The sequence below is a fragment of the Meriones unguiculatus genome, chromosome 8 (assembly GCF_030254825.1).
Source record: "Meriones unguiculatus strain TT.TT164.6M chromosome 8, Bangor_MerUng_6.1, whole genome shotgun sequence".
Lineage (NCBI taxonomy): Eukaryota > Metazoa > Chordata > Mammalia > Rodentia > Muridae > Meriones > Meriones unguiculatus.
The window spans coordinates 374,807-393,509 of NC_083356.1; the positions used below are offsets into that span (position 1 = coordinate 374,807).

At 45.9% G+C, this 18,703-nt stretch overlaps 1 protein-coding gene across 2 annotated transcripts in view; it reads right to left on the minus strand.

The window, feature by feature from the left end:
* Nucleotides 1-18,703, minus strand: part of Copz1 (COPI coat complex subunit zeta 1) — a 24,099-nt gene continuing 5,396 nt past the window's right edge. The window contains exons 2-9 of one of the 2 annotated variants that reach the window (XM_021652096.2): nt 9,909-9,977; nt 7,913-7,994; nt 7,228-7,319; nt 4,893-4,948; nt 3,405-3,482; nt 3,197-3,248; nt 1,877-1,915; nt 1-1,099 (exon numbers count right to left, since the gene is read on the minus strand). In XM_021652096.2, the coding sequence (XP_021507771.1) occupies nt 1,052-1,099; nt 1,877-1,915; nt 3,197-3,248; nt 3,405-3,482; nt 4,893-4,948; nt 7,228-7,319; nt 7,913-7,994; nt 9,909-9,977 (516 nt within the window). In that variant the 3' untranslated portion in view covers nt 1-1,051. Of the gene's footprint in view, nt 1,100-1,125; nt 1,329-1,876; nt 1,916-3,196; nt 3,249-3,404; nt 3,483-4,892; nt 4,949-7,227; nt 7,320-7,912; nt 7,995-9,908; nt 9,978-18,703 lie in introns of those variants that run through there. The other variant, XM_060388480.1, reaches the window with a different exon arrangement.

Sequence of the window (18,703 nt, forward strand, 5' to 3'; positions counted from 1 at the left end):
TTTGGAAGAGATTCACTTTATTCCACTTTATTCCTCTGACGCACAGCCGCGTACAAGGTGGACCTCGACTGACTCCATTTCTTGCAGAGGCCGCCTCCAGTCTGACAACTTCAGCCAATGCATGGGGCAGAGCGCTTGCTCGGGAATGCTTTTTCTAAGACATTTTCACAGGGATGTGGGGTCAAGGGGCAACATTACACTCAAGAACGGGAACCCAAGCCTTAGAGGAAAGGCACTGCACCAGACCCTCCACTTCCGGGAAAGGCTGAGGCAGAGAAGAGCTCAATAGCAGACTGCAGAACCAAGGCAGAGGAATATGAGTGGAAACACTGAGAAAAAGAAACACTTCAAGGCCCAAGTCATTAAGGCCCCTTCTTTCTTCTTGGAACTACAGCGGTTTTAGTTCCAAGGTCTGGCTTTGCTCCAGGGTACCAAAGGCCACACCAGACATAATCGCACGGTTGATAAGAGCAGGTGGGTGTGGTACAGACCTGGAGTAGGATGTTCTCAGGCCAGATCAAGGGAGACCGCACTTCATGAGCTCCAAGAGCTTATAAATCACTGTTCCTCTGCAGCTCTGTCCCCTCTCTAAAAGCTGTTCCCAATCTCTTCTAAGGCAGAGAACCGGGCAGCAGGAAGGAGAGAAGCTGCTGAGGCAAAGACTGCATGGCCTCTGCCACTCCACATCACTCCTAAAGGAAGGCGTCCTCCCCCCTTTGCTGGATATATGGGCTGCTGGGATGAGGGCCCTTAAGGCACAGGGAGGAAAACACTCAGCACATTCTTTCTCCTGCTTTGATGATCTGAAGAAAAGCCATGTAAAGGGCCAAGAAACCAAGGAGAGATTGTGGGAGTGGGGGCCACCAGTGTAAGTAAGGAAGGGGTGTTTCCCCTGACTCATTCAAATCTGTTAGGGACTTTACTCCTGGGGGGGGGGGAAGGGTCCACTGTGATTCTCCAAGATGACCCTAAGAACATCAGTTGGACACCTAGATAAGAAGTCAGAGCAGATGTGGGTTTTGAGGGGCAAAGAACTGGGCATGGAACATCTTCACCGAAGGAGGGACCACTTGATCTGTTCTTTGGCTGACTGCAGCACCTGAGGAGACAAAGGCAGCACTGAGGGGGGCTTGCGAGCCACAGGGTGTGAGCAGGCTGAGGCTCTCCTCCCCCACACTTGCCTTCCCTCTCCTTAGAAGAACAGGGGATAGAAAATCCCAAGGGTGGAAGAATAGGAGGAAGCTCTCTAAGGCCCTAGAGGATTGTCAGTTTGGGAAATTCCCCCCGAATTCAAATCCACTGGGGGGATGAAGAGAGAAGAGGTATACCTGGGAGAAAAGAAAACAAAGCTGGGGGTTACTGGACACACGTTATAAAGGGGGGGGGGGATTACACATCCAGATGGTGAGGATTCCTACTGGGCAAAACCAAAATCACTCGCATGCAGGCCCCAGGTCAGGCAGACTATCTGCAGTCAAGATAGAAGGATGGATCTGCAGAGCCTGCATATTCCAGAATATGCATTTCTAGCTCAGCCCTCATTTGAATAATAAGAGAAAGAGGAGTGTGTGCTACATGCACACAGACCATCTGCTTAAGGCAAGCCTCTGGTGGGGAATAAATCACTGACTGAGGTATCAGGCAGGAAAGGTCTGAAGGGTACAGAGCAAGGCTTACAGTCAAGATCAAAGGAAAGGGAGATGAGGGTCTAAGGATACTGTTTAGTGAGTCCCAGCACTCTGGGATAAGAGGGAGCCAAGGAAGCTGACTGAGGGTGAGGTTTCAATTCAGACTTGGCGGGTTGGGGGCTCCGGCTAGTTAAATCTCTGTAGTAACCCTGTCCATGTGGAGAGGACGAGGAGGAAGAAAGTCCTACCTGAGACACAGTCTGCTCTGTAAGGGGGACGTCTTCACCCTGCACACAAAGATAAGCAGTTAGACTGGAGCCTGACGGAGGAAGAAATGTTCCTTTAAACTGAAGCAAAGGAAAATGCTCTAAACTTCTCAGCCCCTTCTAAGGACTGAGCCACAATTTTATGTGGCCAGAGGGACTGTGAACACAAAAGGGTTATTTTATACATCTCAACTTTAAGGTAGGATGACTACTTGAAAGATTTAATTCATTCCAAGTAATCAGCACAGTATCTGATCCTCACCTTCTTCAACTCTGGGGTGGGAGACCTGATTCCCTAGTCAGAGAAGACCTTCCCTGAATATCAATACGGGGAGTGGGGGATATGGAGGGAACCAGGGTTAGTGTAATGGATCCCGCAAGGCCTGATGGGTAACGACAGCATGTTAATTTGAAGAAATAAACTGCTGCAACAGCAGCCTGAGACAGGAAAGGAGGGAGCCAGGGAGGGGGACCCTCTCTCCTGCCACATAGAAACATATGTTAGAGTAGAAGATTAAACTATGCAAATGAAGCCCATGGCAGTTAAGGAGAAGACTTCACTTTACCCAGCACTGGCAGCCTTTACTCTGGAGGTCAGGGCTGGGACATTCTGGGAACTGGAATCACTCCTCTGCTCAAAGATCTATACACTCTCATCTCTCAGAGCAGACACACAGCTTCCTATGTTAACTCAGAGACCCCCATTCTGCTATCACTAGCACCAAGGAGGGCCAAGGAGCTGGCAAAGTACTTCCTGAGGCTCCATCAGACTAAAACATACCTCTGCCTCTGATAACTGGCTCTATCTTCACAGAGGCAACAAGCCAACCTCAAGTTGCTTTATAGTTCCAGAACCATGAATATTAAGATTTCTTTTACTTCTTTGTTCCTTCAACATGTTTACAATAAAGTGCCCATTCTGTGCAAAGACCATATAAAATGCCAGGTGCCACATTAGAAATATAAATGAGCTTGATTTGCTGGCACATGTGTGTAATCCCAACACTCAGGGGCCAGAGGCAGGTGATCTCTGTGAGTTCGAGGTCAGCTTGGTCTAAAGTGGGTCCAGGACAGTCAAGGCTACATAGAGAAACCCTGTCCCCCCCCCAAAAAAAAAAAAAAAAAAAAAAAAACAGAAATAACAGAAATATAAATGAGCTCCTCTGCAACACTGAGAGAGAAAGGCCAAGAAAGTGATGCATGCATGGGAAGAGGCCAGAAGTCAGGATGTACTCATGAGGTGGAGCCTCCGCTGCACTCAGCGGGCCGGGCTTGGGAGATGGGATGCACATTCCTGCTTACCCTCAAAGCCACCCGGTGCACCACTTGCTGGGGGTCACTCTCTAGGATCACCCTACAAACAAAAAGAAGATCGTTGCTCGATAGGTCCAGTCCCAAAGGACCACCGTATCGTGAGGTCAGGACTACTGGCTGGGCAGCCTACTTGACTGGGAACAGAGGCAGCTACCTCCCTTCCCCACTCCAAATCCAAGCGGGGCAGAGAACTCACCCTCCATCTACAATTTCATCCACAGCCAAGAAGAGCCCCTCCATGTTCTCCAGCAGAGCTCGCTTTTCTACATTTTTCCTGAATACCCAAAAGAAGAGAAAAATCAGGTTGTGAAAGGAATCCTGGGCCATTGTTTGAACAGGGGATCCTAGGCTAGACCAATAACTATCTACACTACTGAATAGTGATCAGAATCTTGACATTATGGGGGATTCCAGGCAGCCAACTTCTGACTCCCAGGTCGATTATTCAGAGAGCTGCTGCTGCTGAAGGTGCTTTTTGCTGCTGCTGAAGGTGCTTGTAAAAAAGACGTAGGAGGCAGGAGAAAATCTAGAGCTCACAGCCTGGTGCTGGCGATGGTGGGCATGGCATGCAAATCCTCTGCACTGAAGCTCTGATAGCCTCTCTGCCACCATCCCCCCAATATGTTCACGCCCTAAAACAAAGGCCAAGGAGGGGCTGGGAACAGCCAAGAGCTACACGCACCAGCCACAGATCCGGTGGTTGGTGCATGTGGCCTGTCACAACCGTCAGTATGACTCTGTCTCTAGATTACCTGAAATGAAGTCTATTCATTCACCTGGCTGGGAAATAAATCATCCCCCTTCCTGAGGAAACCCGAGCCTCTGCCCTGATGGTTTGTGAGCTGAGAGCGCCTGCTGCTCTACTGCAGATGGATTTCATATGTGTTCACTTAGGAGCTGCTGCCAGTGACGTTCCAAGCCGTGAGTGTTTTCAGAGAAAGTATCTCATATCTTCTCTTGTTTGCATGGAAACAGAGGGTGACTCGGGAGGTAAAGCGGACAAAGAACACGGTGGGCCCATTTGAGGAAAAGGGAAAGACTGTAAGGGCTAGTAATGGAGAACTAGTGGTATTTCCAAAATTCCCAAGGTGGGGATGTTTCACCTGGGACACTCCCTCATCCTTCCCCGCCTTCAAACCCAGAGGACAAGCCTTGGAAAGCCCATGGGGCTTAGGCACCATCAGGGTCACTGGACAGGACAAGAGCAGGCACAGGCCATTGAGGTGATGTCTATACTCCCAACTACTCCTGACGTTGAAGCTGGGGATTACATGTTCAAGGGTTACCTGGGACACAAACAAAGAGTTCTAAGGTAGCCTAGACAACTTAGTCAGACCTTGTCTGAAATTAAAAAACGAAATAAAGCAAATGTTTGGATGAGAAGCTCAGTAGTAGAACAGTTGCCTACCCTTGGTTCCAATCGTCAGTACAGACAAAGGAGGGAGAGAAAAGATGGAGTATTCTTCCTGAGGAAGAAACTCTTTTTCCTCCCTTAGTAAGAGAATTATTTCATGTGAGGACCATTCTCTCCACCTACCCCCTTATTCAGTGAGTTGTCCCAAATAGCAAGGCCAGGCTCTTACACTGAACCCATTCCCCAGTGTGTCTCCAATTTCCCACAGATCCCTGGCTCTAAGAGATAGATACTTTCTCTTCCAAGTTTAAACTGAGAATGGTTGCTCACCTCAGCATCTGGCTCAGGGAGTCAAAGAGGCAGTTCAGAACAGCCATAAGCATCAACTGTTGAGAAAAAAAAAAGACAGAAGGTTTGAGGCCCTAAAACCGCTACCCAAAGCAGACCCTCCATTTTATTCTTCAGCAAAAAGCACAAGCTTTTTCACAAATGACAGAGACATAATTTGAAGTACAAACATACCAGCAAACACCCTCTGGTTTCTCAGGGAAATGAGCTGTTAAACACTCCACAAGTGGAGACTGCTTTAAAGCAAAAGTTCAGACAGGACTTTGCTGGCATCTTAGTATTCATGTATCGATGTAGCTTAGTCCTGTGTTTACTTTTTTTTTTTTTTTCAACACAGGGATTCTCTGTGTAGCTCTGGACTCACTGTATAGATCAGGCTGACTCTGAATTCACAAAGACCCATCTGCCTCTGCCTCCCTGAGTGCTGGGATTAAAGGTGTGTGCCACCATGCCCAGCTGTGTGTTTACTTTTTATTAATTAAAATTTACTTTTATTTGTGTATTTGCGTGTGTGTGCCACAGATTTCAGAAGAAAGCACTGGGTCTCCCTGGAGCAGGAGTTACAGAGGGTTGTGAGCTGCCTAGGTTGGATGTTAGAAACCAAACTCAAATCTTCTGAAAGAAAAGCAAGCATTCTTAACACCAATCTTTCCAGCTGCATTTTGCTTTTTTGAGGCAGTGTCTCATACAGCCCTGGGTGATCTTGAGCCAGCTATATAACTGAGGGTGACCCTGAATTCTGGATCACCCTGCCTATGCTTCCCAAGTGCTGGTATAACAAGTGTGCACGGCCATGTTTCTCTACCTTTATGTCTTTAAAATTGTTTTATCTAATGTATGTACCATGCTTGTCTGCATCTATGTCTGTATACCATGTGTGTACAGTGCTCAAAGAGGCCAGAAGGTAGCACTGGATTCCCCGGGACTGGAATCAAACAGTTGTGAGCCACCATGTGGGTGCTGGGAATCAAATCCAGGTCCTCTGCAAAAGCAGCCAGTGCTCTTAACAGCTGAGCCATCTACCCTCATGTCTTTACAAAGCTACCTGATGGACTAGTAACTAGAGGAATCATTAGTCATGCAAGAGATGAAGCCACAGGAAAGCAGCAGAAAGTTCTTTTTAAAAATGGTACTCGGAGCCAGGTGTTGTGGTGCACACATTTAATCCCAGAACTCTGGAAGGAGACCTACGCCTATCTCTGTAAATTCGAGGCCAGCCTGGTCTGCAGAGTGAGTTTCTTGACAGCCAGGGCTACACAAAAAAATCCTGTCTCGAAAAGACAAACAACAAAAGCCAAATATAAGTAACTTTACATGGTTCTTTGTGGTTTGGTTTCCTCATTGGCAAGCAAAGACAGTAATGCCACCAACCCACAGAAGTGCTGTCAAAGCTCAAACAATGCACTTCCCAGAGACACAGCAGAGCCCTAAGCAGGACCTCAAACTCTTATTAACTGTGATGGAAAATTATCTGGTGGTTTATTTACCTGTCTTCCCTCCCAGAAGTTGCTACCACCTGAAATAAACAGTTTTTCCTGCATCCAGGAAGGTTAGGAATATACTCACAGGCCCACTTACATGAGAGTTCATCAACTGACCCCTTCGTACTGTATGGCTTCATGACGATCTAAGTACATACACATCCTGACACACACTGTGATACTTCATCAAGTGGCCCTTGGTAGCTCACAGAAGGAGGACTGCTGTGAGTTCAAGACCAGTCTAGCCTATAGTGTGACACTGTCTCAAAAATAAAACAAAACCAATGAAATAAACAAAATCTAAAACACCACTGTGTAGCAAAGGATATTAAAAACATAAATGAGCTAGACATGGTGGTGCACGCCTTTAATCCAGCACTCAGGGAGGCAGAGGCCCGGGTATTGCTGTAAGTTTGAGTCCAGGACAGCCAGGGCTACACAGAGAAACTCTGTCTCAAAAAAAATCGAAAAACAAACAGACAAAACAAAAAACAAACAGAAAAGTATATTCTAATTGGAGATGGTGTTTCATGCCTGTAATTTCAGCACCTAGAACATAGATGTGATTTGAAAATAACCTGTGTTATACAATAAGATCCTGGTCCCCTTGGGGGGAAAAAAAAAAAAGACCTGGGTAATTTCCTTTCTGGACTGATTCTCTGGCTAGGCCATTTCTACACAGCTGACACTGACAGAGCTCTCTGACAGACCTCTCTATGACCTTGCCAGATAGCAGAGGGATGTGGCTCTCCAAAGCCCCAAGTCAGTGGCTGTCCCACCTATGGTTTCAGTTTCAGAAGCAGCATCAGAGGTAGTGAATGCGCAGGGATTCTCACCTCATTTTCATAGGAGCTGCCAATCACATAGAAATAGAGATCAATGCTACTTTTATAGACCACCGTCAGCCCTTCCAACAGGGCAATTTCACCTGGGAAGAAAGCAGAAACTGAATGGGAAGAGAAGAGGATACAGAAGAGGAATTCCCATGGGTTCCTGGGGCCCGCTGCCTGGGCCAAGGAAAGGCCGGCTGTAATGACCTCCAAGTCCTAATGTTATCTATTGTTTTGGGGGTTAGCAGAAGGGACTTGGAAACTAAGGGGAGTCTAAGTGTGTGCTCTCTAAGCCCCCACCCTGTACCTACTTTCCTCCTTGTGTATGAGGAGAATACCAGCTGCTGCTTTGGAGGTAAAAATGCAGAGCGGTCACCTTTACAGGCTTCCATTTACCTGCCCTAATGGATGCGGTACAATAAGCAGAGCTGCAGTTAAATTTGTCAAGTGAGGCTCATAAATCCAGGGACTAGACAGGTAGCTAACAGCCAAGCTTCTAGCATGGTATTCCCGCGTGAGGTACACTCACCTCCCCATTACATTTCTGAAGAGTTTATTATATGAGGGGAGGAGGGAAAAAGAAAGAGGAGGCCGAGTCATTTTATCTTTTTTTCTGCAGTCCTGCTGACACCCCCTTGCCATAGTTCCTCCCCCTCCACCAACAAGGGAATAGCAAAGGAGAATGACCTACTATCCGTCCGATGGGTCTTGTTGAAAATGTTCTTCTCAAAGGCCTTTTGCTCCTTGACACTTGGGTAGGTGTCGTCATAGTACTGGTGGAGGGAAAGGAAGAAGGGTAGGGTCATCATAGCCATGAGCCTAGAATGATTGGTGACTGTTCTATTCTGTGATCTTCTAAGTCTCTCCTCCAAGGCATGGGATGAAAGAGGAATACTGAGCTAGAAAAGAAAAACTACAGAGACAGGGAATGGGAGTGAGTGACAGGAAAGAAGAAAAGAAGTGCTTGCTGCCAAGTCTCACTACTTGAGTTTGATCTCTAGAACCCACATGGCAGAGGGAAGAGATAACTCCTCCAAGTTGCTCTCTGGCCTCCTCCAGCAAGCACACACACACACACACACACACACATCCATCAGAAAAAAAAAAAAAAAAGGAAAGGGCTATGCTGTGATCAATCCTACAATCATAAGTGCCAGAGACCTGCCAGCTCTCCTGAGGATACGCACTTCCTAGGATGACACTGCCTGTGTCAGGGACAGTGTGGAGAAATGAGCAACACTAGATACAGGGAGCACATGGAGGCTTCCACAGACGCCCCGCTGCAGGAAGATTGGGGGTTTTGTTTTTCTTTTTCCATTTGGTTTTTCGAGACAGGAATTCTCAGTGTCTTCCTGGCTGTCCGCACTCTGCAGATCCACCTGTCCCCACCTCCTGAGTGCCCAGGAGTTGGGAGTGAACGCGTGGTCACCACCACTCAGCTGGAAGAAAGTCTTCTAGTGAGCGATGGAGAAAGGCCACACAAACCTCTTGCACAGCGTGGCAAGTCCATGCCCTGTGTCCCGAGCAACTTCGTCTTTGTGCCGGCTGAGAAAAGGGGCAGTGGAGCATGTCACTGAGTCCACTCCCAATGAGGGGCTAGAGGTGCAGGCCACTAGGCCGCCTGCTCTTTAGGGGCTAATCCATCGAAGTCAGCTGAAGACCTGTGACAGGTCTGGCATTTAGTAACTGGATAACGGTTTCCAAAGGTGTCCTGCACAGTTACATCCAATTACAGGGAGAACAGCTGGTGAATTCTAACTAATCTCCACCTGCTGATTGATTTATGCTCTGCTCTCCCAGAGTTAATACACCAGAGACAGAAGACATTTCTACAGAGGGGGAGAGGAGAGGGGTGTCCTTTCTCCTCTCAATCCACCCAAAATTAGCAACACCTCACTGGGGCATGCAGCCTGGTGAAGACTACAAACCTAGGGCTACAGGTCAGAAACTGGAGGACTTCATGGAAAAACTAAGGCTGAGTGAAAAGGTAAGAGGGACAAGGATGGAGGGATAGACAGAAAGAGCTTCTAACACTGAGACAGTGTTTTGTGTTTTTTTCTGGACTAAAGTTCCAAAGCTCTTCCCTGCCCCATCAGGGTAATGGAGGAAGTTCACCATCTGATCCCAGCAGACAAGAAGCACTCATACTGAGAGACAGATTGCCAACTTGGGTTTATCTGGAGTAGTCAAGGTAAGACGGAAGAATTCTCAAAATTATAATAGTCCTGAAGAATTTGAATTAGTAGGGTCAATCCCAATATTTAAATCTCCAATGTCGTTGCCTGCCTTTGGATCTCTTTCCCCTAACTGGGCTGCCTTGTCCAGCCACAACAGGGAGATGCACATAGTCCTACTGCCAAGGCAGGTTGATATCCATGAGAGGCTTCCCACTTACTGAGGAGAAAGGGACAATGGGAGATGGGGGAGGGGAGGGAGGAAAAGAGGGAGGGAGAAAGGGTAGGAAAGAAAGAGGAGAGGGAAGGATGGGGGAAAAGGAAGGAAGGAAAGCTGTGATCAGGATGTAAAGTAAGTTAATCGAAAGAAAAGGAAAGAAAGAAAGGAAGGAAGGAAGGAAGGAAGGAAGGAAGGAAGAAAAGAAGGGAAGGGAAAGAAGGGAAGGAAGGAAAAGAAATGAAATCTACATTTTTTCTGTCCTGCTCCTAAATAAATATGAAAGGAAATCTCACCTTGGCAAAGAGTCGGTCTCCATCATTGTCCAGAATCAGGATGGCCTTAACAGTGTACAGGGAGGGCTCCTGAAGAAACATGAACACATCTTCAGTTCTGAAAACTCCACTTGTAGCAAGCCTAATCCCTTCCTTCCCTGGTCCCACGGAACTGCAAAGAGCCACACAGGGGTTTGTGTGTGTCCCCTACTGCAGCATGGGTCTAATACCCTGCCACCAGGGAAACAAAGGCCCAGAAAAAAATCTCAGAATCACAGGCCTTTACCATGCTCTTATTTCAAGGTCCTAAGGTTGAGTCATTTCCCAAATCACCCATTGTCCCTAGCCTCCTCGAGACACACACACACACACACACACACACACACGCATGGAATGTGACCACGCTAATGAATGGGCACTACTTATTTGAAAGAGGGTTGAATGCCCTTGGAAGTCACTGCAGTCCCAAAGCAGAGGCTTAAAGCAAGTCACTCTAAGCCATCTACACAGAAAGCAGGAGTTCATGAGTATAAACACACGCAGGCGCGCAGGTGCACGCATACACGCTCACCAGCTGAGGCAGACATCATCTAAAAACCCGCATATGAAACCCTTCCTTGATATATGTAAATCATTACCACTTAATTTGCTAAGATACAAAAAAAAAAAAAAAAAAAATCCACCTGAATCTTAAGTGTGGTAAACAGAAAAATAGGAGATGTCCAGGGTCTGGGAGGTAGCTGAAATAACAGGAGGGGAGTTTTCCTTCACTATCAAGAATGACACCAAGAGCTCGGAGGTGTGGTTCGCAGCTACAATGCATGTTTGGTATGCAGGAAGCCCTGGGTTTAATCCTCAGCCCCTCCTCCTGCCAAACAGAACAGAGTTGCTGATGTTGACTCTTATGAAGCCATCCCAGCTCAGCTTTAGTAATGGTTACACTTAACACCTTTCTTCAGTTGCAAATAGGTGACTTAGAAAAAATACCTAGCCTGGTGTTCTCTCTATCCTCACAACTTTCTGAAGGGAAAAGGAAGGTGAGAGTTACTGTCATTCACTTTATTTGAGGTCTCACCAATACCACTTTCTAATACTTCTTGTGCCAAGGCAGTACTATCTGCTCTGCTCTCCTCGCCTTAGGAAACTCACCCATCTTTAAAACATGTGTTTAACAAAATCATGAGGCAGAAGAAAGAATCACTACAAAGAATCCAGAAATTGCATCCTAACAGGTAAACTGAGGCTTCAGGAGAGATGGGGGCTCCATATGGAGAAGCAACCCTAGCTCAAGAGAAGTGGAGATTAGCCCAGGCTTCTTTTCTTTCAACTTTTATTTGTTTGTTTACTTATTTATTTTGAGATAGGGTCTCTTGATATGTAGCCCAGGCTGGCCCACAACACCCACCTGCCCCTGCCTCCAGAGTGCCAGCAGTTACTTATTATTTTGTGTGTGGGTGTTTTGTCTACATGTTTGCTTGTGCACCCTTTGCATGGCTGGTGCCCTTGGAGGCCAGAAGAGGGTGTCAGATTACCCTAAAACTGGGATTACAGATGCCATGTGGGTGCTAGGAATAGAACCTGGGTCCTCTAAAAGAGAAGCCAGTGGTTTTTGTTGGTGGTAGTGATGGATTTTTTTATTTTTGTTTGTTTGAGACAGAGTCCCTTGGCTGTCCTGGAACTCACTTTGTAAACCAGGCTATTCTTGAACTCACAGATATCTGCCTGCCTCTGCCTCCCCAGTGCTGTGATTAAAGCTATATACCACCGTACCCAGCTTAAAAGTCAGTGCTTTGTTTCTCTGTGTAGCCCTGGCTGTCCTGAAACTCTCTATGCAGACCACAATGGCCTCAAACTCGAGATATCCACCTGACTCTGCCCTAACTGCTGGGAATAAAGGTGTGCGTCACCATGCCAGGCAGAAGCCAGGACCCTTAGCTGCTGGCCTATCTCTCCAGCTCACTAACTCAGTCTTTTGAAAATGCGTTAAGACCCAGCATTCCCCCCCACCCCCGACAGGGTTTATTTCTCTGTGTAGTTTTGGCTGTCCTAGATTCTCTTTGTAGACCAGGCTGGCCCCAAATTCATAGCGATCTGCCTGCTTCTGCCTCCCAGAACACTGGAATTACAGGCTTGTGTCACAGTGTCTGGCTCTGACTTGAATTTTTTTTTTTTTAAGATTTTATTTATTTGAAGTACATGAGTGCTCTATCTGCATGTACACCAGCATGCCAGTAGAGGACATCAGATCATATTAAAGATGGCTGTGAGCCACTGTGTGTTGCTGGAAATTGAACTCAGGACCTCTGGAAGAGCAGCAGTGCTCTTGACTGCTGAGCCATCTCTCCAGCCCTCTGACTTGAATTTTTAAGGATGGTAATTTTTGATGAGGCCCTGTCTCAAAAAGCAAAAAGACACAAGCTAAAACATTCATTAATTTTTGTGTTTTCTTCATTACTTCATCAAGTATCCAGAGAAATGCCTGGCACATTCTAAACTCTCAATATTTGTTCAAAATAGAGAATAAAGTTTAAAAAGAACCCTCTTGACATGATGTAGTATAACTGGATTTTGCATCTAAGCAGACTTTGTAGTGAGACTGATGTTTGGGAATGGTCACCCTCTCTTCTGACACTGTGAAAACTGACCACCCTAGTCACACTGCTCTCTAGAGTAAAGGACAGGGGCATCTCCTCTGCAGCTGGGGCCTGTGCTGTCTGCAGAGGGAAGTCTTCTCAATATAGTCTAAAAGCCACAAACAGAAGTTGTTCTCTTAACAACTTGCACCACACAGAAAGATCACGCCTCAGAGCAGGCTCTGTTCTATAGTACCAAAATAGAGCCTGCGACAAGAATGGTGTCCTTAGTGGACAAAGTTCTAATGGAAGGAAATGGCCACCCACACTCACAGCAACCATAGAGGGCTAGTTGCCCACAAGTTGAAACTCAACCTTACTCTGGCACTGATGACTGTTCTTACAGCCAGAGTCTGGCATTTTTGGAAAAAATGGGAGCACATCCCCAACCCAGTTCAAGCCAAAATCCTTACTGGCCACCTGCCAAGTGGAAGAGCCAACGCTCTTGTGGCCAACACTGCCTAAGCACCTAAACGGCTATGCTAACGACGGAAAAACATAGTCCAAGTTTCTGCTCCTGGTTCTTTTCACTGATGTCCTAGAAGATATGATCAAAGAGATCTCAAAACAGAAACCCTGAGTCTTCCTGGGCAAGACAAAAGACAGGTTAAAGGACAAAAGAGAAAAGAGCTTTCAGGCACCGAAGTTCTGGAAGAAGAGGAAAGGCATAACAAAAAGTCTGACCATTTCAAACGTGAGAAGATCCACAACAAGGAAAGCTGAGATCTTCAGCAGGAGACTGATTGCTGACTACTCTGCTGCAGTAGTCAGCCCTCCTAACTGTAGCTGGTCACCTATGGCCTTTCCCTTTCAGGAGTGGGGAAGACTGAGTATTTCCTTAATGTCATAAAACCAGCCAGTTTAAAGGCTCCAGAAGCCATTACTGATAACGTAATTTCACTCCAAGTTTTGCAAAGGGCACGTTTATAAATAACTCCCAGGTACAAAGAAATAAGCTTCCTGGACAATGGATGAGGCTTTGACCTTGCAATTTATTAAATACTGACTCTTAAAAAGGACCTACAATCTTAGGACTATATTCAAAGGATTGAAAAGATCTATTCTTCCCTCTCACTCCCCAAATGGGCAGCTGCTAGAAAGCTTTCGAGACAAAGTTCTGTGATGCACTGACTTTCAGAGCCACAGCCTGAGTGTATAACAGAACTTCACCTCAAATGCTAATAGTGCCTGGAAATGATGGGATAGGCAGACTGGCTTGTAGAAGGAATGGCAGAGATAGATTTTCATGCCTGTTTTTATTATCAAGAAAACTAGAAAGCTGTCCTCAGGACAGCTGAAATGTCATCTAACAAGCAACTAGGCTGCAAATGATTCTCTGATCTCAATCAGGGACTCCTGAAGCCTGATGAAAACATGCCTGGGAGCCTCAATGCACATAATAGGAAGGGCGACTGGAGAAGAGTCCTTCTCAGTGCTGCCCTCTGTGGGCCTCTGCCTGACTCGAAGCTTCCTCAGGGTTACAGCCCAAGCAAAAGGTGCTACAAAGGCAGTAGTCTGAAGCCTAAGCTATTTGGGCAGAATGCTTGCCTAAGGTTTAAGACCTTGTGTTTAATCACAAATCAAAACAAAAAACAAACCCCACTAAACTTTGTATGTATTTCGTATTTTAAGTAAAACTAATAAAAATAGGTTTGGAGAAGAAAACATGGAAAGCTGACAGTAGTTGAGCCCACCTGTAACCCTAGCATGCAGGTGGTGGGAGCAGGAGGATCAGAAATTCAAGGCCATCCTCAGCAACCTGTTAAATTCTAGGACAGGCTGGAACAAATGACCTCATCTCAAAACAAGCACAAACAACAAAACTACGGAATTAAGTCTATTGACAAAATATATGGAACAGTAAGGGAATACTTGGTTAAGACTGGAGTGTAATACCAAAAAGCTCGGAGGAACAATGTATAGGGCAGACAGACAGGATTTCAGAGCCACAACTATCTGTTTCACTTAGTCACAAGACCAAAAGGCCTAAGAATCTGAAGAGAATCTCAGAGGTTAAGAGCATTTGCTGCTCTTGCAGAGGACTCAGGTTCAGATCCCAGCTCCCAGTTCCAGGGGCCTCTGACACCCTCTTCTGGCCTCTGAAGATACTGCATGTGCATGGTGCCCACATATGCACAAAGCCAAAACACCTGTACACAGAAAATAAAACTAAAAACAAAACAAAAAAGTAAAAACAATCAATCTGGTTGAGATTCCTGGAAAGTAATGAGTTTCCTACTTATTCCTACTTATGATCCAATGAATATCTTTGGATCATACCAAAAGGGCTTGGCTTTGTAATGGATCTGACCAATAAAAACTGTAACAAGATGCTCTTCTTTCAATCCCACTTATAAAGCTAGAGAGTTAGAACTAGGAGAGCCCTTCATAGCACACACATTTATAATCCTAGAACTTAGAAGGCTGAGCAGGATCATGAGTTAGAGGCCATTCTGGACTATACAGTGAGCTCCAGAACCTAGGATAGTCTCAAAAGCAAAACAAAATTAGGAAAATTCCTAGCTAGCACTCTCAGCTCCACATGGCAAGTATTCTGTGGCCTAGCCCGGTGCTAACATTTTTAAAATTAGAAGCTGTGCTGAGAAGTAGAGCTCTAATAGAGGCCTGTACACCTCAGAAAAAAAGAAAATTTAGCTAAAAGTTTTTTTAAAACAATTTATTTGATTTTATTTTATGTGCATTAGTGTGTGCATTAGATCCCTTGGAACTGGGGTTACAGACAGTTGTGAGCTGCCATGTAGGTGCTGGGAATTGAACCTGGGTCCTTTGGAAGAGCAGACAGTACTCTTAACCACTGAGCCATCTCTCCAGCCCTTAGCTAAAAGTTTTGACAAGGACAAGCACTTAAGATTTGGAAAACGCAGCTCAGGGGCTGTGGGTATAATTCAGTTGTGGAGTCTGTGCTTTAGCACTGTGTCACATTCCTCATCACCAAAAATCAACTCATAAACTCACAGGGCTGAAGAGGTGCATCAGCAGTTAAGTGTGCTCACTGCTCTTCCAGGGTGGAGCTTGGTTCCCGGAACCGACCCACATCAGGTAGCTCACAACTGTGTGTAACTCCAACTCCAGGGGATCTGACACCCTCTTCTGGCCTCCACACACACACACACACACGTGGCATTCATACACACAGAGAGACATATGAAAAACCAAAACAAAATAAAAAATGCAAAGCTCAGAAAATATGACTCATGAGTCAAGCACGGTGGTACAAACCTTTTAATCTACGTACTCAGCAGGTGGAAGAAGGCAGATCTCTGTAAATTCAGAGCCACTACGGTCTAAATAAAGAGTTCTAGGCGAGCCAGGTGTGATGGTGGATGCCTCTAATCCCAGCACTCTGGGAGGCAGAGGCAGGTGGATCTCTTTGAGTCTGAGGCCATCCTGGTCTATAGGGTAGGTTCTGGGACAGGCAGGGCTACACAGAGAGACCCTGTCTAAACAAACAAACAAACAAATACCAACTAGGTGGACAGCTGCTAGGGAATGGGACCAAACTGCCAGTTAGAGGAGCTGAAGTCTCTGAATTCTGGGTAAGCTATTAACTCAAATTTTCTTCTCCCTTTCTCTGAACTCAACTTCCTTATAGAAGTTGAATGGCTGGTCCTAGCTCACCTAGGGTAGTGCCTTTAAAAAAATTAGAGCAGACCCTTGTGATAAGCTGATAAAAAATCTCTGGACTTTGTTCCCAGCAAAAAAACAACAAGAACACATCATACAGTTATGAGACTAGATTTATAATTCAATGATTTTTTTCCTCTGAAGATAAGATTATGTGAAGAGCCTGGCTTGGTTTCAGACTGATGATCTCTGTGAGGCTGAGGGAAGCCTGGTCTACATAGTGAGATCCAGGCCAGCCACAGCTACCTAATGAGATCCTGTTCAAAAAAGCCAAATATTCTGAATATTTTGAATGTGAAGAGGAAAAATTAAGGAAATGAGTGATTTCCTGCCTCCAGCTAGTTAACATCATCAATAAAAATATGTGGCCTTTAGAAGTTAATATGACTGAGAATCTCACACGGCCAGCAGGGGGAGTAAGGGTCCGCACCATCCTGGCTAGCTTTGGCAAATAGACAACTTAATCAAGCCTCCTTTGGGAATGCAGAGTACCAGGGTGTCGTGTCTTGTCTTTTCTTTCTTTCTTTCTTTCTTTTATCTGTCTGTCTGTCTATCTATCTATCTATCTATCTATCTATCTATCTATCTATCTATCTGTTTTTCGAGGCAGGGTTTCTCTGTGTAGCCTTGGCTCTCCTGTAGACCAGGCTGGCCTTGAACTCACAGCGATCCACCTGCCTCTGCTTCCCCAAGTGCTGGGGTTAAAGGCCTGGACTACTGCTCAGCTCCCTGATATTTTCTGAAAGCTTAGGACACCTAGCTGCTGGTGAACTTCCTCCCCAGAGGTCACACAGTTCGTAACTCTTCAACCATTACCAAGATAAAGGCTTCACAGAAATACGGTGGCCAGCACTGCTGAGAACCAGGTGAACAGAGATTAAATCAGATGCTCTCTTCAACCAGGCCTGCAGGCTACACAGAACGTCCTGCCACCTGAATTTGGTAATTCAGAAGCCCACACTTAAATACTATTCAGCAAAGAAAACAAGTCAAAAGGGGCTAGAGACATCTTTTGTTCTTTCTTTCCAGTGCTATCACTGTACTATATACCCAGATCTTGTGCACTTTGTTTTGAGACAGGATCTCAGTTATATAGCCCAAATTAGCCTTGGATCTTCAGTCCTCCAACTAAGCCTCCCCAGTATTAGCATAATGGGTCTGTGCCCAAGTATGGGAATTACAAACATGTACCATCAGCTTAGATCCATTTCTGGTGCATCCTTGACCATGATTATCCTGTTGCCCTCTTCTGTCTGTTCCTGACAAAAAGAATTAAAGATGGGCTAGAGAGATGGCTCAGTGTTTAAAAGCACTGGCTGCTCTTCCAGAGTACCCAGGTTCAATTCCCAGCAACCACACGGTGGCTCACAACCATCTGTAATACGATACAATGCCCTCTTCTTCTGGTGTGCATGAAGATAGCGTACTCATTATATACCTAAAACAAATCTTTTTTAAAACAAAAGAGTTAAAGATTAAAGACTGAATGGGCATCCTCTGTGTTCTTCAGTCGAACTACACAACAGAGAAGATGGAAGCCAGGTTTGGTGGCACAAACCCACAATTCCTACGCAGGAAAACTATACAAGAGGTTCATAAATTGAGGATAGACCTGGACTATGTAATCAAGCCCCTCCCCCCCACACATACAGAAAGGAGTTGGGGGACAGTTGGTTGACAGGGCTTATTCAGAATAATTTGGTACAAATAGAGTTGTGTATACTGATTGTGGGAAAAAATAAAAAGCCAGTAAGAGACAGACTTCCCTTTCTTTGTTTTTTTGGGGTGAGGGTCAGGGTCTTCACTGGCTTCAAGTTGCTTTGTAGCTGAGGATGACCTTGAATTTCTAATCTTCCTGTTTCCTTTGCTGAATACTGAGATTACAGGTGTGTACCACCACGCCCAATTCATGGGTGTAAGGTGAGCATGGCTACCAACGGAGCTACATCCAATTACCAAGCTAGGCACATTGCACAAAAGATTTCCTGAAGACACAAAGGTGACAGAGGCTAGGCAATGTAAGGACAAAAGAAATCTAAGTCTGCTGTGAGAGAAGACCACTCAGGTTTGGCGGGCCCTTGCCAACACTGGCTTCTCGCAGCGTGTGTGGACCTAGCCTCCCAGGGCACGGTCATCAGCTGCACTCTCCCTAGTGTTCCAGCACTGGTGGCTGCACAGGCACTGGTGATGCCTAGTCCAGCTTTACTGCCCCTCCAGCTCCTCCCTCTTTCCTCTAGTTTTGCTGTCAATACCCAGGCAAGCCATGCCAGCGGAATAAGAAAGAGCAGCAAGGACCTGGATGAGAAAAGGGCCAAGCCTGCCTTGAGGCTCCTTCACATAGTGGGCAACTACACTCACAATCTACCTCCCAGGGAAGACCTGGCTTCTCCAGGGTCTGGTTTTCTTTATTAGAGGCCTCCTCCTCCCCCTTCTGACCATGTGATGGCTCCCCTGGACTTTTGATATAATTTGTACACCTTGCCAGGGACCAACCCTTTCCCACCACTGTGAAAGAGAGGGAAAATATATAAATAAATA